We start from the raw sequence: 27,168 nt of genomic DNA, 5'->3' as shown, positions 1-27,168 counted from the left end.
GAGGGCTTGAGGCACACGGCAGCACCGCAACAACCGCAGAAAACACCACAAAGGCTCTTTTAAGAGCCGCCACATTGTCACAGACGAGCTGCTCCTATCCGCCCCTGCTCTTCGCTTGGCTACGCTCGTAGCTCGGGCGAGCTTTTGGCTTCAGAGGCAAAAGCCAAACATCCATTTGGCCCCATAGTTCACAGGGCTTTTCCGTGGCATGGAAGGCCCTCCAGTGTTGGGTGACGGAGGGGGGGATTTGAGGTATGCCCAAGATGCATTACTTATTCACCTGCCGGGCACACCCAGCGTCCCCCCCCACGGTAGCCGCAGGCCTTATTTACGCACCATGCCAGGTTTGCGCCCGTGGTCAGCGGTCCTCTTGAGTGCTCGGAAGAGAGTGCAGGGTGCCCTGACTCTGAAGCGCTTGGAAGCAGCTCCTTTTCTGATCAGTGTTTGCAACGCGCCGTGGGGGCAAGTGGGGAGGCGGGGGATGCCGCCGACGGCATGGTGCCTGCCCCTAAACCATCAGAAGCGGCAGCTGGCTGTGAGTTCTTTGTTTGGCAGGCTCTCCCACCTACGCTACCCCGCCCAGAGACCAACGGCTAGTAAGCGCGGTCATTTCGAAACGCTGCCGTCTCCCCGCCCACCCGGCCCTGCGCAGACCGTGCTGCGCACGACCGCCAGCAGCCCTCCCTCTGGTCCGCCATGGGTGCATATAAGGAGCGGCTCAGGCGCTGAACCCGTCATTCTCCGCTCGCTTGTGAAGAAGAGAAGAGTCAGCATGTCTGGACGCGGCAAAGGAGGGAAAGGGCTCGGCAAAGGCGGCGCCAAGAGGCACAGGAAAGTGCTGCGAGACAACATCCAGGGCATCACCAAGCCCGCCATCCGCCGCCTGGCCCGCCGTGGCGGAGTCAAGCGCATCTCCGGCCTCATCTACGAGGAGACCCGGGGCGTGCTGAAGGTCTTCCTGGAGAACGTGATCCGGGATGCCGTCACCTACACCGAGCACGCCAAGAGGAAGACGGTCACCGCCATGGATGTGGTCTATGCCCTGAAGCGCCAGGGACGCACCCTCTACGGATTCGGGGGCTGAGCAGACCCCCACCCCCCACCGGACCCCACCTCTCGTTCCGACACCACAACACCAAAGGCTCTTTTAAGAGCCGCCCACACCCTCCCCGACCGAGCTGCTCATCTGCACTCTGCTTAAGCACCATACTCTGGCCCGCCTGAGCCAAAGTAGAGGGGCGTGCAAGGTTTATGTTTTGACTAGCAAGCCAGCGCCTTGAAAAAAAACCTCAGGCGAGTCTTGCACACTGATTTTATGAATGTCGCTTGTGTGTGAATGAAGAAAGAGATCAGAGCAAGCACATGGCGTTTTTGTGTCCTACTTGACAATTCTTTCTTTGCGCCCAGAATGTACCTGCAGGAGAAGGCAAAATCCTATGCCGAAGGTAAGGTCTTTCACACGGCTGTGCCTTCTGCCCCCGTGGCTATGAGGAGCGCTGGCTCTTGCCTAGAATGGGCCTGGCTACCAGTCGCGCCTTGAAACACTTGTGTATAGGCGCCTTTATAAATGCCATATGTCCTATCATATCATATCGGGGTCGGGGCCAAGCCGGCCCGAATCCCCTCCAGTGCGCTAGGGCTTCTCGCTCTCGCCGAGGGGCAGGCTTTCCGATTGATTTACCCTTTGAACGCATTCGGGGTTGACCACAGCGCCGCCCTTTAACGCAAGGGGGCAACTGCACTCGGGGTTTGTGTATCCAGAAGGGAGAGCCAGGTGTCTGTGTCCTGCTCAGTTTGCCCCTCTACCCATTCTCCTGAGCGTGTGAATGGGGTGAGCGTTGCCGGAGGCCTCTGCGCGCGTCATGCTGGTCAGAGAGTTGCTGGTTAGTTAGTTAGTTAGTGAGGCACGCAAAGCGTCAAGGCCCACCATGGCCTCCTCCCCACACTCCTACCTACCACTGGCCTCTGCAGAGAGCTGCCCGTCTCACTTCCTTGCTTTGCCACTGCCAAGCCCTCTCACTGAGATAGATAGATACATTGTACACCATGTTGGGAGAGTGGCAGATGAGGGGAGGGACCTGTCTGGGGATTCCACTCATTACCCTAAGGGAAGTGCAAGGGTTCCTGGGAGGCATGCATGAACCGTTTGACTCCAAGAAAGGAAGGCCTGGCCGAGATATGAAACCCAGAGTGGCCCATTTCACCCTTTTTTTTCCCTTTCTTTCCTTTTAGTGTTTTGGTGGGCAGGCGGAGGGCCCTCTCTCTCAAACCTCACTCTAACTTGCTCAGGTGCTGTGCCCAGTGGGGTCTGCTGGGAATTTTGCCCGTCAAGGGCAAAGCACAGTGGCGTTTGTCAGGCGTTCGTCAGGCTTTCGGGGCAGGGGCCAGAACGCCTGGCTGGCTGGCTGCTGCAGCTGCTGCTGCTGCTGCTGCTGCTGCTTCTCCCAGAAACCCAGCCCAGTGTCCCCAAGGACAGGCCTCTCCTCCCAGCGATGAGAAGAGGAGAAAGGAAGATCAAAGTGGGGCTGAGGCTTCCTCAGAAGGGTCAGGCCCTGTGGCGAACCAGAAGATGGACTCGGACTACAGTGGGTCTTGGTGGAGACTTGTTTATTCAGATAAAAGAAAGACGCCTATCGGCTCTCCCGCTATGAGGGAAGTTCCCTGCCTTCTAAAACAAAAACAAAGGGCGCCCGTCGAAGTCCAAGAATGAAAGAGCCCTGCCTGAGTCCACACTCCTAGTTGCTGACTGGCCCTCCCACGTTAGAAAACCTCGCTAAAAGGAAAAGGAGGCTTGCACAATAGCCTCGGAAGTGCGCGTCTGTCTGGCCCGACTCGTAGAGGGCTCATTTGCACAGCCCACACTTCTCCAGATCCCACCTTTATGGCACCGGGACTCCCCAAAGTCAAGTCCTGTGGCTCTTTGGCAGGGTTATTGGCTCTCAGTCCAATTCATCTCGTATATTTGTCGGCTTTCCCAGCCTTGGCAACAAGCACGCGCATCCATTGCCCTCCTTTGTTCACAGGGCGGGTGCCCATTCGCTTCTCTTAGGATCTAGTACTGGGGCGGATACCCCAGCCTTGGTAGACCGTGTTTGGATCTCTTCCCCTCTGTTTAACTTGGCTCGCACGCCCGTTCCACCCCTTTCAGAATGTCGTACGTTGGGCGGCTTCTCCAGCCGTGATATGCAGTATTTGTATCTCTTTCACTCTCTTTTGCTTGGGTCGTGGGCCCGTTCCGCTCTTTCAGACTTTCACACGCTTGGCGGCTTCTCCAGCGGTGACATGCAGTATTCGAGCCCCTCTCACGCTCGGTCTTACCTGGGTCTTGTGGCCGTCCATTTTCCCAGCCTCTCCTGCCGTGGACGGCTTCTCCAGTCTTTGCCCCCAACGTTTACAGCCCTCCCTCCCGTCCTCACGTTGGGAGTGTTTGCATCGCTGTTTGTGCTCGTCTGGTCGGTACAGGCACTCGCCGGGTGGGGCTCGGGGACTCTGGCTCCTTCCTGTTCCCTAGTCTCGGCGTCGGTCGCTGGGCGCCGGGCCCACCACTGTTCTCTAGCCGTCGCGCCCCCGGGGAAGGCGGTTTTCTTCCCGTCTTGGCTCCGCTCCTGACCCGGGGCCTCTTTGATATTAATTTTGTTTAACTATTTTCTTCTACCATTCTCCAAAGTCTCACGTGCTCAAAAGTCTGAAAACACACATCCAAAATAAAAAAGACTCTCTAATACCTGCTCGGTCAGAGCTCCCGCCTTGTAGCCTCCAGCTAGCGGGTCTCGCTTTGGCTAGGCCAACCGCTGGCTCGGGCCCTCCAGGACGTATCCACAGCGGCTCGCCTCTGCGTGTGGAGGATTCTCCTCCCGTCTGCACGAGTCGGTCACGGCGTAGGAGGTGTCTCCCCATTCACAGTTCTTACTGTGTTTAAGCACGTCGGTACTTGCCCAGGCCCCTAGGCCGGAGGGTCTTGCCGAGCGGGCTCACCTCCCTAGCCCTAGGCGGGGCAGGGCCGTCCCTGCCAACGCTTCTCCCTGCGTGTGCCCCAAGCGCTGATTTCTGCCCTTCCTGTCCCGCATATTGGAGGTTCCACCTTTGGGTGGCACGCCCCCCCGTGTGCCCGGCCTGCCACGCCCGAGCATGCTCCTTCATGGTCGAGGCCAGTGTCTGTGTGAAAAGGACATGGACTGGGACGAGGGGGCAGAAGGCCCGAGATCATGTAGGGTAAAGTGACTGCAAGCAAACACGGCCCCTGCATGCATGTAGAATGCAAAGACAATCTGGTTTCAGAGGCTGGCTGCCAGCAAATGGGCCCAGCAATTGAACCCTGGAAGCAAGGATAACCCCACGAAACATGAAATCAGGCACTTGTGGATGTTTTGTCCCAGCACGGGAGCGGTCCTTTAGAGTGGGCTGGTCACGTGAAAAGCTATTTGGGTTTGCTGGGTTTGGGGGAGTGCTGGTCAAATCCCTCAGCGATTACATCTGTTTCCAAGGAAGTGATTAAGAGTGCAGCAGGGGCAAAGGCCCGGCAGGGGACATTTTGGGGAAATCCAGGGCCTCGGAACAGCTGGCCCGATATGTTAGAATTTAGAAACGGGCGGGTTGCGAAGAGTACCTGGATTACGCCTCCCTTGGGTGGGAAAGGGCTCTACACCTAAAGTTCCGTATTGGAATTCTGCCAATTGCCGCATTTCGGCATAGATGGAACAATGCCGTTTCAACATCATGTATTCTTTGAGGCGAGCCCGAGGAGACTGTTCAACATTACTTATTACTCTGTCCGGCCACTAAGCCACTGAGGAAGCGCTTTTTGAAGCCTTTGTTTCTAAGGCGCGGCCTGCAGGTCAGTAGGTGATGCCATGGCAATATGCCCGGACACTGCAGGCGTAGAGGCTGTTCTTGCTACTGCTAGTTATTTGAGTTGGGAAGGAAAAATACACACGAGAAAGGCTAAGGGAGTAGAATAATGCTTTGGGGTAGAGAAACCCATTTGCATTGGCTGTCAATTTTGGTAAAATGCTGATCCCGCTTTCATTTGCTTCCTCTGGCAACATGACGAATTTGTTTTCCGATTGGAAGTGATTCATGAGCTAAGTGATTACGATGTTGTTGCATTTGTGGTTTGGATATCTGTGTGTAGCTTTTATGACCTTTTTGTCGAATTAAAGCTAATAAAGTAAAAACAAAAAACAAAAAAAAGAAATCTCACACACACACAGGCGCGCGGGCGCGCGCCAGGATTGAACTCCAAAAACATAGAGCCGCTCTGGGCATGGAGCCCTGTGTCCATTTTCAAGGGGCGTTTCTAGCCTTGGCTAACACACACTCTCAGAGCTGTGTTATTTCCTTCCTCTTCGGTGCGCTTTTCCTTCGGTCCCCGGGCGGTGAGGGGAGCAGACTTGATCAGGCACCGTAGGGAAAGAAGGGAAAAAGGATATGCTCGCGCTGCTATGCGTGGGAGGTGAGCAAGAGAGGTCGAATATGAAGCGGAAAACAAAGTTTGCCCATGTTCCTGTCGCAGCTGAAGGCGGCATGCCGGCTTTACAAGACGCTTGCAAGGGAGCCGAGGCCCTGCCAAGGGGAAGCTACTTTTGTGTAAGAGCTGGGAGATGTTGCGGTCCTGGTGACACATGTAAAATGACATAAATGTATGCGTGTCGCTATTAAAAAATGGATCATTTAGGCGGAGGAAACACAGTGTGTCGTTCGCAGGGACGGTGCTGTGAGCTGGGACCTGCCTCCCCTTCTGTGGACCAATCAGAAGGAAGCTCCTCCCTATATATGCACGCCGCTTGCCGGGCCGCCCATTACTGATCTGATCTGATCTGTGAGCGCGCTGACCGAGTCCTCCTGCAGAACAATGGCTGAAACTGCTCCCGCTGCTGTGGCTCCGCCGGCGGAACCTGCCGCCGCCGCCGCACCCAAGAAGAAGACGACGCAGAAGAAAGCAGCCGGCGCTGCCAAGGCCAAAAAGCCCACGGGGCCCAGCGTGGCCGACCTCGTCGTCAAGGTCGTGGCTGCCTCCACTGAGAGGAAGGGACTCTCCCTGCCCGCCATCAAGAAGGCTCTGAGCGCCCAGGGATACGACGTGGACAAGAACAACAGCAGAGTCAAGCTTGCCGTCAAGAGCCTGGTGAGCAAAGGAGCCCTAGCCCAGCTCAAGGGCACCGGTGCCTCTGGATCCTTCAAGCTCAACAAGAAGCAGTCGCAGGGCAAGGAGAAGGCGGCCAAGAAAGCGGCGGTGAAGAGCAAGACGCCCGCAGCAAAGAAGCCTGCCGGTGCTGCCAAGAAACCCAAAAAGGCTCCCGCCGGAGTCAAGAAGAGTCCCAAGAAGGTGAAGAAACCAGCAGGAGCCAAGAGCCCTAAAAAGCCCAAAGCTGCTCCAGCCAAGAAGGCCGCCAAGAGCCCCGCAAAAGCCAAAGCCGTGAAGGCGAAAGCGGCAAAGAAGAGCCCAGCCAAGGTCGTGAAGCCCAAGGCCGTCAAACCCAAAGCGGCAAAGCCCAAAAAGGCTGCACCCAAGAAGAAGTAGAGGCTTTCGCCGAGACCCTTCAAAAAACACACACAAAAAAACACAAAGGCTCTTTTAAGAGCCGCCCACAGCATCTGAAAAGCGAGCTAGCTCATGCCTCTTGCCAGACGCGTACTGCGATATACAACGGCATGTTTGAAAGCCAACATGTACCGGGCCCCGCGGCGAGAGTCTCCACTCGCTTCGGACGCCATGCGTGACCGTGGCCAGTGCGCCCCCACCTATAAGCCCCCACCAGTTGAGACATAAGGGCATCGTGTGCACAGATGTTGAGGCATGTGATCTGGCACAACCCCCCCGCCACCTCCTCCTCCTCCTCCTCCTCCTCCCCCCCCCCGCCCCTCCCCTCATCATAACCGCAGTGTTTCGAGGCGCTGCCATTGGGCTGGCCGCCGGCAAAGATGATGATGGTAGTGTGAAATGTCAGCGCGGGGGGCGGGGGGGCAGACTTCAGAGGCTGATTTGCCACTCTCGCTTGCCACCGGTCTGAAGGCTGGTGGGAGGTTGAATTGGGGCACGCAAGGGCTGGGTGGTGGGGCTATTTTATCTGTCCACAGCGACTCATGAAAGGCTGAGCACAACCCACGGCAATCTCTTTTTGCTTCCTGTTTATTGTTGGGCCAGCCAGCCAATCGAAGGCTTCCCATTCCTGCGTCACCGCTTCATAGCCATACCTTCGGACAGCGACCAATCACAGCACAACGCGGGCTTTTTTCAAACCTGCGCCTGTTATCGCCTCAGCCAATGAGAGGAGAGCTTGGTCTTCATATACCAGCTCCCCGCCAGAGGAGCGCCATTGTATCTCGTAGAGAGAAAGCAGATCTAGCAGCGCTGCCATGGCCCGTACTAAGCAGACCGCCCGCAAGTCCACAGGAGGCAAGGCGCCTCGCAAGCAGCTGGCCACCAAGGCTGCCCGGAAGAGCGCCCCCGCCACTGGCGGCGTCAAGAAACCTCACCGCTACCGACCCGGCACTGTGGCTCTGAGGGAGATCCGCCGCTACCAGAAATCCACCGAGCTGCTCATCCGAAAGCTGCCCTTCCAGCGCCTGGTGCGAGAAATCGCCCAGGACTTCAAGACCGACCTGCGCTTCCAGAGCTCGGCCGTCATGGCCCTGCAGGAGGCCAGCGAGGCCTACCTGGTTGGGCTCTTTGAGGACACCAACCTCTGCGCCATCCACGCCAAGCGGGTCACCATCATGCCCAAGGACATCCAGCTGGCCCGCCGCATCCGGGGCGAGAGGGCTTGAGGCACACGGCAGCACCGCAACAACCGCAGAAAACACCACAAAGGCTCTTTTAAGAGCCGCCACATTGTCACAGACGAGCTGCTCCTATCCGCCCCTGCTCTTCGCTTGGCTACGCTCGTAGCTCGGGCGAGCTTTTGGCTTCAGAGGCAAAAGCCAAACATCCATTTGGCCCCATAGTTCACAGGGCTTTTCCGTGGCATGGAAGGCCCTCCAGTGTTGGGTGACGGAGGGGGGGATTTGAGGTATGCCCAAGATGCATTACTTATTCACCTGCCGGGCACACCCAGCGTCCCCCCCCACGGTAGCCGCAGGCCTTATTTACGCACCATGCCAGGTTTGCGCCCGTGGTCAGCGGTCCTCTTGAGTGCTCGGAAGAGAGTGCAGGGTGCCCTGACTCTGAAGCGCTTGGAAGCAGCTCCTTTTCTGATCAGTGTTTGCAACGCGCCGTGGGGGCAAGTGGGGAGGCGGGGGATGCCGCCGACGGCATGGTGCCTGCCCCTAAACCATCAGAAGCGGCAGCTGGCTGTGAGTTCTTTGTTTGGCAGGCTCTCCCACCTACGCTACCCCGCCCAGAGACCAACGGCTAGTAAGCGCGGTCATTTCGAAACGCTGCCGTCTCCCCGCCCACCCGGCCCTGCGCAGACCGTGCTGCGCACGACCGCCAGCAGCCCTCCCTCTGGTCCGCCATGGGTGCATATAAGGAGCGGCTCAGGCGCTGAACCCGTCATTCTCCGCTCGCTTGTGAAGAAGAGAAGAGTCAGCATGTCTGGACGCGGCAAAGGAGGGAAAGGGCTCGGCAAAGGCGGCGCCAAGAGGCACAGGAAAGTGCTGCGAGACAACATCCAGGGCATCACCAAGCCCGCCATCCGCCGCCTGGCCCGCCGTGGCGGAGTCAAGCGCATCTCCGGCCTCATCTACGAGGAGACCCGGGGCGTGCTGAAGGTCTTCCTGGAGAACGTGATCCGGGATGCCGTCACCTACACCGAGCACGCCAAGAGGAAGACGGTCACCGCCATGGATGTGGTCTATGCCCTGAAGCGCCAGGGACGCACCCTCTACGGATTCGGGGGCTGAGCAGACCCCCACCCCCCACCGGACCCCACCTCTCGTTCCGACACCACAACACCAAAGGCTCTTTTAAGAGCCGCCCACACCCTCCCCGACCGAGCTGCTCATCTGCACTCTGCTTAAGCACCATACTCTGGCCCGCCTGAGCCAAAGTAGAGGGGCGTGCAAGGTTTATGTTTTGACTAGCAAGCCAGCGCCTTGAAAAAAAACCTCAGGCGAGTCTTGCACACTGATTTTATGAATGTCGCTTGTGTGTGAATGAAGAAAGAGATCAGAGCAAGCACATGGCGTTTTTGTGTCCTACTTGACAATTCTTTCTTTGCGCCCAGAATGTACCTGCAGGAGAAGGCAAAATCCTATGCCGAAGGTAAGGTCTTTCACACGGCTGTGCCTTCTGCCCCCGTGGCTATGAGGAGCGCTGGCTCTTGCCTAGAATGGGCCTGGCTACCAGTCGCGCCTTGAAACACTTGTGTATAGGCGCCTTTATAAATGCCATATGTCCTATCATATCATATCGGGGTCGGGGCCAAGCCGGCCCGAATCCCCTCCAGTGCGCTAGGGCTTCTCGCTCTCGCCGAGGGGCAGGCTTTCCGATTGATTTACCCTTTGAACGCATTCGGGGTTGACCACAGCGCCGCCCTTTAACGCAAGGGGGCAACTGCACTCGGGGTTTGTGTATCCAGAAGGGAGAGCCAGGTGTCTGTGTCCTGCTCAGTTTGCCCCTCTACCCATTCTCCTGAGCGTGTGAATGGGGTGAGCGTTGCCGGAGGCCTCTGCGCGCGTCATGCTGGTCAGAGAGTTGCTGGTTAGTTAGTTAGTTAGTGAGGCACGCAAAGCGTCAAGGCCCACCATGGCCTCCTCCCCACACTCCTACCTACCACTGGCCTCTGCAGAGAGCTGCCCGTCTCACTTCCTTGCTTTGCCACTGCCAAGCCCTCTCACTGAGATAGATAGATACATTGTACACCATGTTGGGAGAGTGGCAGATGAGGGGAGGGACCTGTCTGGGGATTCCACTCATTACCCTAAGGGAAGTGCAAGGGTTCCTGGGAGGCATGCATGAACCGTTTGACTCCAAGAAAGGAAGGCCTGGCCGAGATATGAAACCCAGAGTGGCCCATTTCACCCTTTTTTTTCCCTTTCTTTCCTTTTAGTGTTTTGGTGGGCAGGCGGAGGGCCCTCTCTCTCAAACCTCACTCTAACTTGCTCAGGTGCTGTGCCCAGTGGGGTCTGCTGGGAATTTTGCCCGTCAAGGGCAAAGCACAGTGGCGTTTGTCAGGCGTTCGTCAGGCTTTCGGGGCAGGGGCCAGAACGCCTGGCTGGCTGGCTGCTGCAGCTGCTGCTGCTGCTGCTGCTGCTGCTTCTCCCAGAAACCCAGCCCAGTGTCCCCAAGGACAGGCCTCTCCTCCCAGCGATGAGAAGAGGAGAAAGGAAGATCAAAGTGGGGCTGAGGCTTCCTCAGAAGGGTCAGGCCCTGTGGCGAACCAGAAGATGGACTCGGACTACAGTGGGTCTTGGTGGAGACTTGTTTATTCAGATAAAAGAAACACGCCTATCGGCTCTCCCGCTATGAGGGAAGTTCCCTGCCTTCTAAAACAAAAACAAAGGGCGCCCGTCGAAGTCCAAGAATGAAAGAGCCCTGCCTGAGTCCACACTCCTAGTTGCTGACTGGCCCTCCCACGTTAGAAAACCTCGCTAAAAGGAAAAGGAGGCTTGCACAATAGCCTCGGAAGTGCGCGTCTGTCTGGCCCGACTCGTAGAGGGCTCATTTGCACAGCCCACACTTCTCCAGATCCCACCTTTATGGCACCGGGACTCCCCAAAGTCAAGTCCTGTGGCTCTTTGGCAGGGTTATTGGCTCTCAGTCCAATTCATCTCGTATATTTGTCGGCTTTCCCAGCCTTGGCAACAAGCACGCGCATCCATTGCCCTCCTTTGTTCACAGGGCGGGTGCCCATTCGCTTCTCTTAGGATCTAGTACTGGGGCGGATACCCCAGCCTTGGTAGACCGTGTTTGGATCTCTTCCCCTCTGTTTAACTTGGCTCGCACGCCCGTTCCACCCCTTTCAGAATGTCGTACGTTGGGCGGCTTCTCCAGCCGTGATATGCAGTATTTGTATCTCTTTCACTCTCTTTTGCTTGGGTCGTGGGCCCGTTCCGCTCTTTCAGACTTTCACACGCTTGGCGGCTTCTCCAGCGGTGACATGCAGTATTCGAGCCCCTCTCACGCTCGGTCTTACCTGGGTCTTGTGGCCGTCCATTTTCCCAGCCTCTCCTGCCGTGGACGGCTTCTCCAGTCTTTGCCCCCAACGTTTACAGCCCTCCCTCCCGTCCTCACGTTGGGAGTGTTTGCATTGCTGTTTGTGCTCGTCTGGTCGGTACAGGCACTCGCCGGGTGGGGCTCGGGGACTCTGGCTCCTTCCTGTTCCCTAGTCTCGGCGTCGGTCGCTGGGCGCCGGGCCCACCACTGTTCTCTAGCCGTCGCGCCCCCGGGGAAGGCGGTTTTCTTCCCGTCTTGGCTCCGCTCCTGACCCGGGGCCTCTTTGATATTAATTTTGTTTAACTATTTTCTTCTACCATTCTCCAAAGTCTCACGTGCTCAAAAGTCTGAAAACACACATCCAAAATAAAAAAGACTCTCTAATACCTGCTCGGTCAGAGCTCCCGCCTTGTAGCCTCCAGCTAGCGGGTCTCGCTTTGGCTAGGCCAACCGCTGGCTCGGGCCCTCCAGGACGTATCCACAGCGGCTCGCCTCTGCGTGTGGAGGATTCTCCTCCTGTCTGCACGAGTCGGTCACGGCGTAGGAGGTGTCTCCCCATTCACAGTTCTTACTGTGTTTAAGCACGTCGGTACTTGCCCAGGCCCCTAGGCCGGAGGGTCTTGCCGAGCGGGCTCACCTCCCTAGCCCTAGGCGGGGCAGGGCCGTCCCTGCCAACGCTTCTCCCTGCGTGTGCCCCAAGCGCTGATTTCTGCCCTTCCTGTCCCGCATATTGGAGGTTCCACCTTTGGGTGGCACGCCCCCCCGTGTGCCCGGCCTGCCACGCCCGAGCATGCTCCTTCATGGTCGAGGCCAGTGTCTGTGTGAAAAGGACATGGACTGGGACGAGGGGGCAGAAGGCCCGAGATCATGTAGGGTAAAGTGACTGCAAGCAAACACGGCCCCTGCATGCATGTAGAATGCAAAGACAATCTGGTTTCAGAGGCTGGCTGCCAGCAAATGGGCCCAGCAATTGAACCCTGGAAGCAAGGATAACCCCACGAAACATGAAATCAGGCACTTGTGGATGTTTTGTCCCAGCACGGGAGCGGTCCTTTAGAGTGGGCTGGTCACGTGAAAAGCTATTTGGGTTTGCTGGGTTTGGGGGAGTGCTGGTCAAATCCCTCAGCGATTACATCTGTTTCCAAGGAAGTGATTAAGAGTGCAGCAGGGGCAAAGGCCCGGCAGGGGACATTTTGGGGAAATCCAGGGCCTCGGAACAGCTGGCCCGATATGTTAGAATTTAGAAACGGGCGGGTTGCGAAGAGTACCTGGATTACGCCTCCCTTGGGTGGGAAAGGGCTCTACACCTAAAGTTCCGTATTGGAATTCTGCCAATTGCCGCATTTCGGCATAGATGGAACAATGCCGTTTCAACATCATGTATTCTTTGAGGCGAGCCCGAGGAGACTGTTCAACATTACTTATTACTCTGTCCGGCCACTAAGCCACTGAGGAAGCGCTTTTTGAAGCCTTTGTTTCTAAGGCGCGGCCTGCAGGTCAGTAGGTGATGCCATGGCAATATGCCCGGACACTGCAGGCGTAGAGGCTGTTCTTGCTACTGCTAGTTATTTGAGTTGGGAAGGAAAAATACACACGAGAAAGGCTAAGGGAGTAGAATAATGCTTTGGGGTAGAGAAACCCATTTGCATTGGCTGTCAATTTTGGTAAAATGCTGATCCCGCTTTCATTTGCTTCCTCTGGCAACATGACGAATTTGTTTTCCGATTGGAAGTGATTCATGAGCTAAGTGATTACGATGTTGTTGCATTTGTGGTTTGGATATCTGTGTGTAGCTTTTATGACCTTTTTGTCGAATTAAAGCTAATAAAGTAAAAACAAAAAACAAAAAAAAGAAATCTCACACACACACAGGCGCGCGGGCGCGCGCCAGGATTGAACTCCAAAAACATAGAGCCGCTCTGGGCATGGAGCCCTGTGTCCATTTTCAAGGGGCGTTTCTAGCCTTGGCTAACACACACTCTCAGAGCTGTGTTATTTCCTTCCTCTTCGGTGCGCTTTTCCTTCGGTCCCCGGGCGGTGAGGGGAGCAGACTTGATCAGGCACCGTAGGGAAAGAAGGGAAAAAGGATATGCTCGCGCTGCTATGCGTGGGAGGTGAGCAAGAGAGGTCGAATATGAAGCGGAAAACAAAGTTTGCCCATGTTCCTGTCGCAGCTGAAGGCGGCATGCCGGCTTTACAAGACGCTTGCAAGGGAGCCGAGGCCCTGCCAAGGGGAAGCTACTTTTGTGTAAGAGCTGGGAGATGTTGCGGTCCTGGTGACACATGTAAAATGACATAAATGTATGCGTGTCGCTATTAAAAAATGGATCATTTAGGCGGAGGAAACACAGTGTGTCGTTCGCAGGGACGGTGCTGTGAGCTGGGACCTGCCTCCCCTTCTGTGGACCAATCAGAAGGAAGCTCCTCCCTATATATGCACGCCGCTTGCCGGGCCGCCCATTACTGATCTGATCTGATCTGTGAGCGCGCTGACCGAGTCCTCCTGCAGAACAATGGCTGAAACTGCTCCCGCTGCTGTGGCTCCGCCGGCGGAACCTGCCGCCGCCGCCGCACCCAAGAAGAAGACGACGCAGAAGAAAGCAGCCGGCGCTGCCAAGGCCAAAAAGCCCACGGGGCCCAGCGTGGCCGACCTCGTCGTCAAGGTCGTGGCTGCCTCCACTGAGAGGAAGGGACTCTCCCTGCCCGCCATCAAGAAGGCTCTGAGCGCCCAGGGATACGACGTGGACAAGAACAACAGCAGAGTCAAGCTTGCCGTCAAGAGCCTGGTGAGCAAAGGAGCCCTAGCCCAGCTCAAGGGCACCGGTGCCTCTGGATCCTTCAAGCTCAACAAGAAGCAGTCGCAGGGCAAGGAGAAGGCGGCCAAGAAAGCGGCGGTGAAGAGCAAGACGCCCGCAGCAAAGAAGCCTGCCGGTGCTGCCAAGAAACCCAAAAAGGCTCCCGCCGGAGTCAAGAAGAGTCCCAAGAAGGTGAAGAAACCAGCAGGAGCCAAGAGCCCTAAAAAGCCCAAAGCTGCTCCAGTCAAGAAGGCCGCCAAGAGCCCCGCAAAAGCCAAAGCCGTGAAGGCGAAAGCGGCAAAGAAGAGCCCAGCCAAGGTCGTGAAGCCCAAGGCCGTCAAACCCAAAGCGGCAAAGCCCAAAAAGGCTGCACCCAAGAAGAAGTAGAGGCTTTCGCCGAGACCCTTCAAAAAACACACACAAAAAAACACAAAGGCTCTTTTAAGAGCCGCCCACAGCATCTGAAAAGCGAGCTAGCTCATGCCTCTTGCCAGACGCGTACTGCGATATACAACGGCATGTTTGAAAGCCAACATGTACCGGGCCCCGCGGCGAGAGTCTCCACTCGCTTCGGACGCCATGCGTGACCGTGGCCAGTGCGCCCCCACCTATAAGCCCCCACCAGTTGAGACATAAGGGCATCGTGTGCACAGATGTTGAGGCATGTGATCTGGCACAACCCCCCCGCCACCTCCTCCTCCTCCTCCTCCTCCTCCCCCCCCCCGCCCCTCCCCTCATCATAACCGCAGTGTTTCGAGGCGCTGCCATTGGGCTGGCCGCCGGCAAAGATGATGATGGTAGTGTGAAATGTCAGCGCGGGGGGCGGGGGGGCAGACTTCAGAGGCTGATTTGCCACTCTCGCTTGCCACCGGTCTGAAGGCTGGTGGGAGGTTGAATTGGGGCACGCAAGGGCTGGGTGGTGGGGCTATTTTATCTGTCCACAGCGACTCATGAAAGGCTGAGCACAACCCACGGCAATCTCTTTTTGCTTCCTGTTTATTGTTGGGCCAGCCAGCCAATCGAAGGCTTCCCATTCCTGCGTCACCGCTTCATAGCCATACCTTCGGACAGCGACCAATCACAGCACAACGCGGGCTTTTTTCAAACCTGCGCCTGTTATCGCCTCAGCCAATGAGAGGAGAGCTTGGTCTTCATATACCAGCTCCCCGCCAGAGGAGCGCCATTGTATCTCGTAGAGAGAAAGCAGATCTAGCAGCGCTGCCATGGCCCGTACTAAGCAGACCGCCCGCAAGTCCACAGGAGGCAAGGCGCCTCGCAAGCAGCTGGCCACCAAGGCTGCCCGGAAGAGCGCCCCCGCCACTGGCGGCGTCAAGAAACCTCACCGCTACCGACCCGGCACTGTGGCTCTGAGGGAGATCCGCCGCTACCAGAAATCCACCGAGCTGCTCATCCGAAAGCTGCCCTTCCAGCGCCTGGTGCGAGAAATCGCCCAGGACTTCAAGACCGACCTGCGCTTCCAGAGCTCGGCCGTCATGGCCCTGCAGGAGGCCAGCGAGGCCTACCTGGTTGGGCTCTTTGAGGACACCAACCTCTGCGCCATCCACGCCAAGCGGGTCACCATCATGCCCAAGGACATCCAGCTGGCCCGCCGCATCCGGGGCGAGAGGGCTTGAGGCACACGGCAGCACCGCAACAACCGCAGAAAACACCACAAAGGCTCTTTTAAGAGCCGCCACATTGTCACAGACGAGCTGCTCCTATCCGCCCCTGCTCTTCGCTTGGCTACGCTCGTAGCTCGGGCGAGCTTTTGGCTTCAGAGGCAAAAGCCAAACATCCATTTGGCCCCATAGTTCACAGGGCTTTTCCGTGGCATGGAAGGCCCTCCAGTGTTGGGTGACGGAGGGGGGGATTTGAGGTATGCCCAAGATGCATTACTTATTCACCTGCCGGGCACACCCAGCGTCCCCCCCCACGGTAGCCGCAGGCCTTATTTACGCACCATGCCAGGTTTGCGCCCGTGGTCAGCGGTCCTCTTGAGTGCTCGGAAGAGAGTGCAGGGTGCCCTGACTCTGAAGCGCTTGGAAGCAGCTCCTTTTCTGATCAGTGTTTGCAACGCGCCGTGGGGGCAAGTGGGGAGGCGGGGGATGCCGCCGACGGCATGGTGCCTGCCCCTAAACCATCAGAAGCGGCAGCTGGCTGTGAGTTCTTTGTTTGGCAGGCTCTCCCACCTACGCTACCCCGCCCAGAGACCAACGGCTAGTAAGCGCGGTCATTTCGAAACGCTGCCGTCTCCCCGCCCACCCGGCCCTGCGCAGACCGTGCTGCGCACGACCGCCAGCAGCCCTCCCTCTGGTCCGCCATGGGTGCATATAAGGAGCGGCTCAGGCGCTGAACCCGTCATTCTCCGCTCGCTTGTGAAGAAGAGAAGAGTCAGCATGTCTGGACGCGGCAAAGGAGGGAAAGGGCTCGGCAAAGGCGGCGCCAAGAGGCACAGGAAAGTGCTGCGAGACAACATCCAGGGCATCACCAAGCCCGCCATCCGCCGCCTGGCCCGCCGTGGCGGAGTCAAGCGCATCTCCGGCCTCATCTACGAGGAGACCCGGGGCGTGCTGAAGGTCTTCCTGGAGAACGTGATCCGGGATGCCGTCACCTACACCGAGCACGCCAAGAGGAAGACGGTCACCGCCATGGATGTGGTCTATGCCCTGAAGCGCCAGGGACGCACCCTCTACGGATTCGGGGGCTGAGCAGACCCCCACCCCCCACCGGACCCCACCTCTCGTTCCGACACCACAACACCAAAGGCTCTTTTAAGAGCCGCCCACACCCTCCCCGACCGAGCTGCTCATCTGCACTCTGCTTAAGCACCATACTCTGGCCCGCCTGAGCCAAAGTAGAGGGGCGTGCAAGGTTTATGTTTTGACTAGCAAGCCAGCGCCTTGAAAAAAAACCTCAGGCGAGTCTTGCACACTGATTTTATGAATGTCGCTTGTGTGTGAATGAAGAAAGAGATCAGAGCAAGCACATGGCGTTTTTGTGTCCTACTTGACAATTCTTTCTTTGCGCCCAGAATGTACCTGCAGGAGAAGGCAAAATCCTATGCCGAAGGTAAGGTCTTTCACACGGCTGTGCCTTCTGCCCCCGTGGCTATGAGGAGCGCTGGCTCTTGCCTAGAATGGGCCTGGCTACCAGTCGCGCCTTGAAACACTTGTGTATAGGCGCCTTTATAAATGCCATATGTCCTATCATATCATATCGGGGTCGGGGCCAAGCCGGCCCGAATCCCCTCCAGTGCGCTAGGGCTTCTCGCTCTCGCCGAGGGGCAGGCTTTCCGATTGATTTACCCTTTGAACGCATTCGGGGTTGACCACAGCGCCGCCCTTTAACGCAAGGGGGCAACTGCACTCGGGGTTTGTGTATCCAGAAGGGAGAGCCAGGTGTCTGTGTCCTGCTCAGTTTGCCCCTCTACCCATTCTCCTGAGCGTGTGAATGGGGTGAGCGTTGCCGGAGGCCTCTGCGCGCGTCATGCTGGTCAGAGAGTTGCTGGTTAGTTAGTTAGTTAGTGAGGCACGCAAAGCGTCAAGGCCCACCATGGCCTCCTCCCCACACTCCTACCTACCACTGGCCTCTGCAGAGAGCTGCCCGTCTCACTTCCTTGCTTTGCCACTGCCAAGCCCTCTCACTGAGATAGATAGATACATTGTACACCATGTTGGGAGAGTGGCAGATGAGGGGAGGGACCTGTCTGGGGATTCCACTCATTACCCTAAGGGAAGTGCAAGGGTTCCTGGGAGGCATGCATGAACCGTTTGACTCCAAGAAAGGAAGGCCTGGCCGAGATATGAAACCCAGAGTGGCCCATTTCACCCTTTTTTTTCCCTTTCTTTCCTTTTAGTGTTTTGGTGGGCAGGCGGAGGGCCCTCTCTCTCAAACCTCACTCTAACTTGCTCAGGTGCTGTGCCCAGTGGGGTCTGCTGGGAATTTTGCCCGTCAAGGGCAAAGCACAGTGGCGTTTGTCAGGCGTTCGTCAGGCTTTCGGGGCAGGGGCCAGAACGCCTGGCTGGCTGGCTGCTGCAGCTGCTGCTGCTGCTGCTGCTGCTGCTTCTCCCAGAAACCCAGCCCAGTGTCCCCAAGGACAGGCCTCTCCTCCCAGCGATGAGAAGAGGAGAAAGGAAGATCAAAGTGGGGCTGAGGCTTCCTCAGAAGGGTCAGGCCCTGTGGCGAACCAGAAGATGGACTCGGACTACAGTGGGTCTTGGTGGAGACTTGTTTATTCAGATAAAAGAAACACGCCTATCGGCTCTCCCGCTATGAGGGAAGTTCCCTGCCTTCTAAAACAAAAACAAAGGGCGCCCGTCGAAGTCCAAGAATGAAAGAGCCCTGCCTGAGTCCACACTCCTAGTTGCTGACTGGCCCTCCCACGTTAGAAAACCTCGCTAAAAGGAAAAGGAGGCTTGCACAATAGCCTCGGAAGTGCGCGTCTGTCTGGCCCGACTCGTAGAGGGCTCATTTGCACAGCCCACACTTCTCCAGATCCCACCTTTATGGCACCGGGACTCCCCAAAGTCAAGTCCTGTGGCTCTTTGGCAGGGTTATTGGCTCTCAGTCCAATTCATCTCGTATATTTGTCGGCTTTCCCAGCCTTGGCAACAAGCACGCGCATCCATTGCCCTCCTTTGTTCACAGGGCGGGTGCCCATTCGCTTCTCTTAGGATCTAGTACTGGGGCGGATACCCCAGCCTTGGTAGACCGTGTTTGGATCTCTTCCCCTCTGTTTAACTTGGCTCGCACGCCCGTTCCACCCCTTTCAGAATGTCGTACGTTGGGCGGCTTCTCCAGCCGTGATATGCAGTATTTGTATCTCTTTCACTCTCTTTTGCTTGGGTCGTGGGCCCGTTCCGCTCTTTCAGACTTTCACACGCTTGGCGGCTTCTCCAGCGGTGACATGCAGTATTCGAGCCCCTCTCACGCTCGGTCTTACCTGGGTCTTGTGGCCGTCCATTTTCCCAGCCTCTCCTGCCGTGGACGGCTTCTCCAGTCTTTGCCCCCAACGTTTACAGCCCTCCCTCCCGTCCTCACGTTGGGAGTGTTTGCATCGCTGTTTGTGCTCGTCTGGTCGGTACAGGCACTCGCCGGGTGGGGCTCGGGGACTCTGGCTCCTTCCTGTTCCCTAGTCTCGGCGTCGGTCGCTGGGCGCCGGGCCCACCACTGTTCTCTAGCCGTCGCGCCCCCGGGGAAGGCGGTTTTCTTCCCGTCTTGGCTCCGCTCCTGACCCGGGGCCTCTTTGATATTAATTTTGTTTAACTATTTTCTTCTACCATTCTCCAAAGTCTCACGTGCTCAAAAGTCTGAAAACACACATCCAAAATAAAAAAGACTCTCTAATACCTGCTCGGTCAGAGCTCCCGCCTTGTAGCCTCCAGCTAGCGGGTCTCGCTTTGGCTAGGCCAACCGCTGGCTCGGGCCCTCCAGGACGTATCCACAGCGGCTCGCCTCTGCGTGTGGAGGATTCTCCTCCCGTCTGCACGAGTCGGTCACGGCGTAGGAGGTGTCTCCCCATTCACAGTTCTTACTGTGTTTAAGCACGTCGGTACTTGCCCAGGCCCCTAGGCCGGAGGGTCTTGCCGAGCGGGCTCACCTCCCTAGCCCTAGGCGGGGCAGGGCCGTCCCTGCCAACGCTTCTCCCTGCGTGTGCCCCAAGCGCTGATTTCTGCCCTTCCTGTCCCGCATATTGGAGGTTCCACCTTTGGGTGGCACGCCCCCCCGTGTGCCCGGCCTGCCACGCCCGAGCATGCTCCTTCATGGTCGAGGCCAGTGTCTGTGTGAAAAGGACATGGACTGGGACGAGGGGGCAGAAGGCCCGAGATCATGTAGGGTAAAGTGACTGCAAGCAAACACGGCCCCTGCATGCATGTAGAATGCAAAGACAATCTGGTTTCAGAGGCTGGCTGCCAGCAAATGGGCCCAGCAATTGAACCCTGGAAGCAAGGATAACCCCACGAAACATGAAATCAGGCACTTGTGGATGTTTTGTCCCAGCACGGGAGCGGTCCTTTAGAGTGGGCTGGTCACGTGAAAAGCTATTTGGGTTTGCTGGGTTTGGGGGAGTGCTGGTCAAATCCCTCAGCGATTACATCTGTTTCCAAGGAAGTGATTAAGAGTGCAGCAGGGGCAAAGGCCCGGCAGGGGACATTTTGGGGAAATCCAGGGCCTCGGAACAGCTGGCCCGATATGTTAGAATTTAGAAACGGGCGGGTTGCGAAGAGTACCTGGATTACGCCTCCCTTGGGTGGGAAAGGGCTCTACACCTAAAGTTCCGTATTGGAATTCTGCCAATTGCCGCATTTCGGCATAGATGGAACAATGCCGTTTCAACATCATGTATTCTTTGAGGCGAGCCCGAGGAGACTGTTCAACATTACTTATTACTCTGTCCGGCCACTAAGCCACTGAGGAAGCGCTTTTTGAAGCCTTTGTTTCTAAGGCGCGGCCTGCAGGTCAGTAGGTGATGCCATGGCAATATGCCCGGACACTGCAGGCGTAGAGGCTGTTCTTGCTACTGCTAGTTATTTGAGTTGGGAAGGAAAAATACACACGAGAAAGGCTAAGGGAGTAGAATAATGCTTTGGGGTAGAGAAACCCATTTGCATTGGCTGTCAATTTTGGTAAAATGCTGATCCCGCTTTCATTTGCTTCCTCTGGCAACATGACGAATTTGTTTTCCGATTGGAAGTGATTCATGAGCTAAGTGATTACGATGTTGTTGCATTTGTGGTTTGGATATCTGTGTGTAGCTTTTATGACCTTTTTGTCGAATTAAAGCTAATAAAGTAAAAACAAAAAACAAAAAAAAGAAATCTCACACACACACAGGCGCGCGGGCGCGCGCCAGGATTGAACTCCAAAAACATAGAGCCGCTCTGGGCATGGAGCCCTGTGTCCATTTTCAAGGGGCGTTTCTAGCCTTGGCTAACACACACTCTCAGAGCTGTGTTATTTCCTTCCTCTTCGGTGCGCTTTTCCTTCGGTCCCCGGGCGGTGAGGGGAGCAGACTTGATCAGGCACCGTAGGGAAAGAAGGGAAAAAGGATATGCTCGCGCTGCTATGCGTGGGAGGTGAGCAAGAGAGGTCGAATATGAAGCGGAAAACAAAGTTTGCCCATGTTCCTGTCGCAGCTGAAGGCGGCATGCCGGCTTTACAAGACGCTTGCAAGGGAGCCGAGGCCCTGCCAAGGGGAAGCTACTTTTGTGTAAGAGCTGGGAGATGTTGCGGTCCTGGTGACACATGTAAAATGACATAAATGTATGCGTGTCGCTATTAAAAAATGGATCATTTAGGCGGAGGAAACACAGTGTGTCGTTCGCAGGGACGGTGCTGTGAGCTGGGACCTGCCTCCCCTTCTGTGGACCAATCAGAAGGAAGCTCCTCCCTATATATGCACGCCGCTTGCCGGGCCGCCCATTACTGGTTGGGACATCGTGGACGGCAGCTTGAGTTGAGGTGGATGAGCGATTAGGCGGTAACAGCAATGGCTGTTAGGACCTAATTTTCTCCCGCTCCTCACAGCTGCTTAGACCTTGTGTACCGAGATGCAGCATCGAGCGATGCTGCGACAGCTGCAGTGAGCCGGGCCTTTTCTAAACAGAAGGGCCGTTTAAGCGGTCTTTGCCTCCACCTTGTGGCGGCAAGTGGCGCTTGATTAGTCCGATTTCCCCACTGAAGAGCAATCTTCAGGAGTCGGTCTAACAATCTGCAAAGGAGCTTTTTGCACACCGTGTGCACCCCAAAACTGTCCTTTTTAGGGCACACCTGCTGAGCTGGTTCTTACAAAGAACTGTTTGGATTTAAAAAGAAACTGCTCTGATAAGAGCACTCTACATTTTCTCCCTCTTTTCTCCTATTCTTTCCTGTTTTCTCTCCAATTTTCTCCCCCTTTTCTCCTAGATTGATCATCATGACGGCCCAGATGTCAGAAACATCCCACCTCCTGGACACTGAGGTCGAGATGGAAGGGTTCGAACCAGTCTCTCACAAGCGAAAGACCAGTGAAAGTGCGTCACCAGGTGCATCAAAACAGAAGTGGAAGAAGACGCTGACTGAACCATCTGCAACAGGTGTGAGCACCAGCAACAAGTATGGCGTTCTGGAGCACGAACAGCTAACCACAGAACCTGACAACACAGCGGACAAGCAGACAACCCCACCACCAAAGAAGATCCGGATCCCCCCAGTGTTTGTGAAGAGCTTGGAGACCCACAAGGACCTGGTTGACATGCTGAAACACCTGTGCGCCAAACCAACCTTCACCACCAAGCCTCATGGTGAGCATATGAAGATCTCGCTCACCACAGTAGAGGACTACAAGAGCGTGACAGATGCCTTCACCGTACAGAAACTGCAGTACTACACATTCCCACTGGAGCGAGTGAGGTCTCAGAGGTTTGTGGTCCGTGGCCTGCCGACTAACGCCAGCGTGGAAGACATCACAGATCAACTTGCAGAACAGGGTCTCCCAGTGAAGAGTGTTGTCCAGCTGACCTCGCCAGCCGACAAGAACAAGAAATTCCCGCTATTTGTTGCCACCCTTGCACAAACCAGCGATGGAAAACCAGCGGACCTGACAAAGATCACACGGCTGTGCAGCTGTACAGTTACCACTGAAGCACCGAAGGCCAGAAGAGGACCTATCATGTGTTTCAACTGCCAGCGGATCGGCCACACATCTGCCTTCTGCCACCAAGACCCACGCTGCGTGCGATGTGGAGAGAACCACACATCGAAAAACTGCACCCGAGCCCGAACAGATCCGGCAACCTGCGCCAACTGCAGGGGACCTCACCCTGCCAGCTACCGCGGATGCCCAGCCCTTATGAAAGCTAAACAGGATGAGCAGCAGAGGAGGGCACCACAACAACCACTGCAAGCTCCACGGAACCCACAAACTACTACAAATGACTCTCAGAGGAGCAGCGGACAACGCCAACCAAACCAAAGACCTGCACATCGTCAGGAGCCAAAACCAACAGCGGCCGCACAGAGGACCCACCCTCCTCGCCCACCAACAGGCCATGGCCCTGCGAAGACCCAGACGACACCCACAACATCCGGGCTGAGCTACGCTGCAGTCCTAAATCCACCACCGAACCCGCCGCAAGCAACCACCTCAGCACAGGAAGAGGGAACAGCGAGCTCAATCGACTGGAAGACCATCATAGTGAAGATCGCAGCCTTTGTTGCAGAGCTGAATATCGACCCCACCATGACGATGGTGGCAGGGCTCGTCCTGAGCCTATTCGCGGGCGAAGGAAGAAAACAACATGGCATCTAAACCCAGCTGCGCCATCGTGATGTGGAATGCCAACGGTATTCAGAAGAAGACAGACGAACTCCTCCACCTGATGGAAACGAGAAGGGTGAGTGCTGCTTTGCTTTCAGAGACCCACCTGCAAGGAAACCAGAAGCTGAGCCTGGCGAACCACAGAGTGTACCGGACCGACCGACCTGCAGGAGCCAAAGGAGGGGGGACCGCAGTGATAGTGAAGACGATGATCGACCACCATGAGATTGCACTCCCACCCCTCAGAAGCATTGAAGCCACTGGAGTACAAGTCAAGACCGCTACAGGACCACTCCGACTGATTGCAACCTACTGCCCCCCGAAAGCAAAGCTGGATCTCCGAGACCTGGATGCTTTGCTGGATTCAACGGTTCCAACACTCATCGGGGGAGACCTCAACGCCAAGCACCGATGCTGGAACTCCAGGACTGCCAACCAGAGGGGACGGACACTGCTAGCGTATTCCAGGAAGAACGACTGCGTGGTAGCAGGCCCGACTGAGCCCACGCACTACCCAGGTGTAGCAAGCCACAACCCAGATGTGCTGGACATCGTGCTACTGAAGAACCTGCAACACTCTGTGGAGCTGGAAACACTGGTGGAGCTGACCTCGGACCACAATCCAGTAGCAATCACTGTGGGAGATGAGATGGAACCCTACCAGCAGGCCGAGAAGTACAACTTCAGAAGAGCTGACTGGAACCGCTTCAAAGAAGAGCTGAACAGAATGGTCACTCCAACCCCGCTGAGCACCATGGATGATATCAACAGGGCCGTGGAAGACTTCACGACAGCAGTCCAGGAGGCAATCAAGAGCAGTGTTCCAAAGCAGAAGACAACCAGATGTTCCATCTACGACCTACCGAGAGGCATCCAACAGTCAATCGCCGACAAGAACCGCGCCCGACGCCAGTGGCAGAAGCTCCGCACACCTGATCTCCTGCAGAAGTACAACACGCTCGCAAGACTCCTGCGGGAACAGATCCGACAGCACCGTGGAGAGAAGTGGGAGTCTGCAACAGCCAAGCTGAAGGAGGCAGACAACTCGGTGTGGAGAATGACTCGTCGCCTGACTGGGAAGAAGGAGCCAAGCCCACCAATCCAGGGACGAACCCACCTTGCATGCAGCAACAAGGACAAGGCAGAGGTCCTTGCCGAGACACTGGAGGCTTCGTTCACCCCGAACAAGGTAAGTAGGCTCTCAGACGGAGTGGAGGAAGCAGTTGAGAAGTACCTTGCAGATCACGGAACCGGGCTGGGAGCAGAAGACATCAAGGAGTGCACAAGCTCTGAGGTAGCAGGACTTGCAGAAAAGCTGGCGAACGGCAAGGCACCGGGGAGCGACGGAATAACCAACCTGGCAATCAAGAACCTCCCACCAGCATCAATGGAACATCTCACAGAGATCTTCAATGCATGCATGAGGCTCCAGCACTTCCCGAGTTCCTGGAAAGAAGCAAGGGTCATCGTTTTTCCAAAGGCCGGCAAACCACTGAGGGATCCAGCAAACTACCGCCCCATCAGCCTGCTTTCTGGATTATCGAAGCTCCTGGAGAAGGTCCTCCTCGCTCGACTCAGCGACTTCACCTCCGAAAGAAATCTACTAGCAAAGGAACAGTTTGGATTTCGAAAGGAGCATGCAACGACTCATCAGCTACTGAGAGTGGTGGACACCATCAGCCACGGATTCAACATCAAGAAGTCCACAGGAATCGTCTTCCTGGATGTCGCCAAAGCATTCGACCGAGTCTGGCACAAGGGACTGCTGCACAAGATGATTGGCCTGGGATTTCCGAACTACCTGGTGAAGACGATTGCAAGCTACCTGGGAGGCCGCACCTTCCATGTCGCCATGCGGTCTGAGATGTCCTCTTCACATTCCATCCGAGCAGGCGTGCCACAGGGATCGAACCTCGGACCCTTCCTGTTCAACCTCTTCACCAACGACATCCCGACAGATCTCCACAAGACGAACCTGGCGCTGTATGCAGACGATGTTGCAGTAATCTCCCAGTCTTTCAGCGAAAAGGAAGTGGCGAAGAACCTGCAAGCTTCATTGGATACCATCGCAAAGTGGTACAGCGACTGGCGGATAGAACTCAACACCAGCAAGACAACTGCAACGCTGTTCACCAGAAAGAAGATCAAGGAGCACCCACACATCAGCCTCAACGGGGAGACCATCAAATGGGAGAGCAGCAGCCGCTACCTCGGTGTGACCCTGGACAGCAAACTCAACTGGGAAAGCCACATCGAGAATACTCAGCAGAAGGCAACAGGAAAGATGGCAGCGCTGTACCCACTCCTGAAGAGCAAGTCCATGCCCCTCCGGACAAAGATCAACGTCTACAAGGCGATCATCAGACCAACCCTGACTTATGCCTCACCAGCATGGATGACCTGCCATGAGCGACACCGGAAGAGTCTTCAGATAGTCCAGAACAAGGCCCTGCGGATATCATCTGGAGCTCCAATCTTCACAAGGATAGCAGACCTTCACAGAGACCTGGACATCGAGATGTTGGATGAACATCTAGCGAAGCTGAGTAAGAACTTCTGCCAAGAACTGGATCAGAACCCGAACCCTCTGATCAGAAGACTCACTGCCACCACAGCAAACCCCTTCGACCGCTACCCGCGGCCCATCACTGCGAAGACCCAGTGAAACCAGCCCTACTGTGACAAGACCACACAGACCAAGAAGAATACAAACCCACGACTACACACTCAACCCGAGAAGATGGAGTAATGAGGCTCAAGCCTCGGTATCCAAAAAATCACCGCTGATGGATAAAAATCTATCAGCAAGAAGAAGAACAAGCGCGGGCCGCCCATTACTGATCTGATCTGATCTGTGAGCGCGCTGACCGAGTCCTCCTGCAGAACAATGGCTGAAACTGCTCCCGCTGCTGTGGCTCCGCCGGCGGAACCTGCCGCCGCCGCCGCACCCAAGAAGAAGACGACGCAGAAGAAAGCAGCCGGCGCTGCCAAGGCCAAAAAGCCCACGGGGCCCAGCGTGGCCGACCTCGTCGTCAAGGTCGTGGCTGCCTCCACTGAGAGGAAGGGACTCTCCCTGCCCGCCATCAAGAAGGCTCTGAGCGCCCAGGGATACGACGTGGACAAGAACAACAGCAGAGTCAAGCTTGCCGTCAAGAGCCTGGTGAGCAAAGGAGCCCTAGCCCAGCTCAAGGGCACCGGTGCCTCTGGATCCTTCAAGCTCAACAAGAAGCAGTCGCAGGGCAAGGAGAAGGCGGCCAAGAAAGCGGCGGTGAAGAGCAAGACGCCCGCAGCAAAGAAGCCTGCCGGTGCTGCCAAGAAACCCAAAAAGGCTCCCGCCGGAGTCAAGAAGAGTCCCAAGAAGGTGAAGAAACCAGCAGGAGCCAAGAGCCCTAAAAAGCCCAAAGCTGCTCCAGTCAAGAAGGCCGCCAAGAGCCCCGCAAAAGCCAAAGCCGTGAAGGCGAAAGCGGCAAAGAAGAGCCCAGCCAAGGTCGTGAAGCCCAAGGCCGTCAAACCCAAAGCGGCAAAGCCCAAAAAGGCTGCACCCAAGAAGAAGTAGAGGCTTTCGCCGAGACCCTTCAAAAAACACACACAAAAAAACACAAAGGCTCTTTTAAGAGCCGCCCACAGCATCTGAAAAGCGAGCTAGCTCATGCCTCTTGCCAGACGCGTACTGCGATATACAACGGCATGTTTGAAAGCCAACATGTACCGGGCCCCGCGGCGAGAGTCTCCACTCGCTTCGGACGCCATGCGTGACCGTGGCCAGTGCGCCCCCACCTATAAGCCCCCACCAGTTGAGACATAAGGGCATCGTGTGCACAGATGTTGAGGCATGTGATCTGGCACAACCCCCCCGCCACCTCCTCCTCCTCCTCCTCCTCCTCCCCCCCCCCGCCCCTCCCCTCATCATAACCGCAGTGTTTCGAGGCGCTGCCATTGGGCTGGCCGCCGGCAAAGATGATGATGGTAGTGTGAAATGT

At 56.3% G+C, this 27,168-nt stretch overlaps 3 protein-coding genes across 3 annotated transcripts; all 3 read left to right on the top strand.

Annotated features, from left to right (window-relative positions):
* The first annotated feature begins 5,803 nt into the window (after positions 1 to 5,803).
* Positions 5,804 to 6,581, top strand: LOC138559141 (histone H1-like). Its single transcript, XM_069642706.1, has one exon. It carries the CDS (start codon positions 5,852 to 5,854, stop codon positions 6,518 to 6,520), a length of 669 nt encoding a protein of 222 aa, XP_069498807.1. The 5' UTR covers positions 5,804 to 5,851; the 3' UTR covers positions 6,521 to 6,581.
* Positions 6,582 to 13,608: 7,027 nt separating this feature from the next.
* Positions 13,609 to 14,277, top strand: LOC138559142 (histone H1-like). The gene has a single exon (XM_069642707.1). The coding sequence runs from the start codon at positions 13,609 to 13,611 to the stop codon at positions 14,275 to 14,277; it is 669 nt and encodes a 222-aa protein (XP_069498808.1).
* Positions 14,278 to 26,075: 11,798 nt separating this feature from the next.
* Positions 26,076 to 26,744, top strand: LOC138559162 (histone H1-like). The gene has a single exon (XM_069642727.1). The coding sequence runs from the start codon at positions 26,076 to 26,078 to the stop codon at positions 26,742 to 26,744; it is 669 nt and encodes a 222-aa protein (XP_069498828.1).
* Positions 26,745 to 27,168: the final 424 nt, after the last annotated feature.

The sequence above is a fragment of the Ambystoma mexicanum genome, unplaced genomic scaffold, assembly GCF_040938575.1.
Source record: "Ambystoma mexicanum isolate Mex_15411 unplaced genomic scaffold, UKY_AmexF1_1 Mex_scaf45, whole genome shotgun sequence".
In the NCBI taxonomy this organism is placed as follows: domain Eukaryota; kingdom Metazoa; phylum Chordata; class Amphibia; order Caudata; family Ambystomatidae; genus Ambystoma; species Ambystoma mexicanum.
Note: the sequence above shows the minus strand (reverse complement) of the source record. Positions and strands in the feature narration are given on the sequence as shown.

Bases quoted from the DNA above. Each gene is read 5' to 3' on its own strand.
- LOC138559141 (XM_069642706.1), top strand. From the start codon at position 5,852: ATGGCTGAAACTGCTCCCGCTGCTGTGGCTCCGCCGGCGGAACCTGCC.
- LOC138559162 (XM_069642727.1), top strand. From the start codon at position 26,076: ATGGCTGAAACTGCTCCCGCTGCTGTGGCTCCGCCGGCGGAACCTGCC.
- LOC138559142 (XM_069642707.1), top strand. From the start codon at position 13,609: ATGGCTGAAACTGCTCCCGCTGCTGTGGCTCCGCCGGCGGAACCTGCC.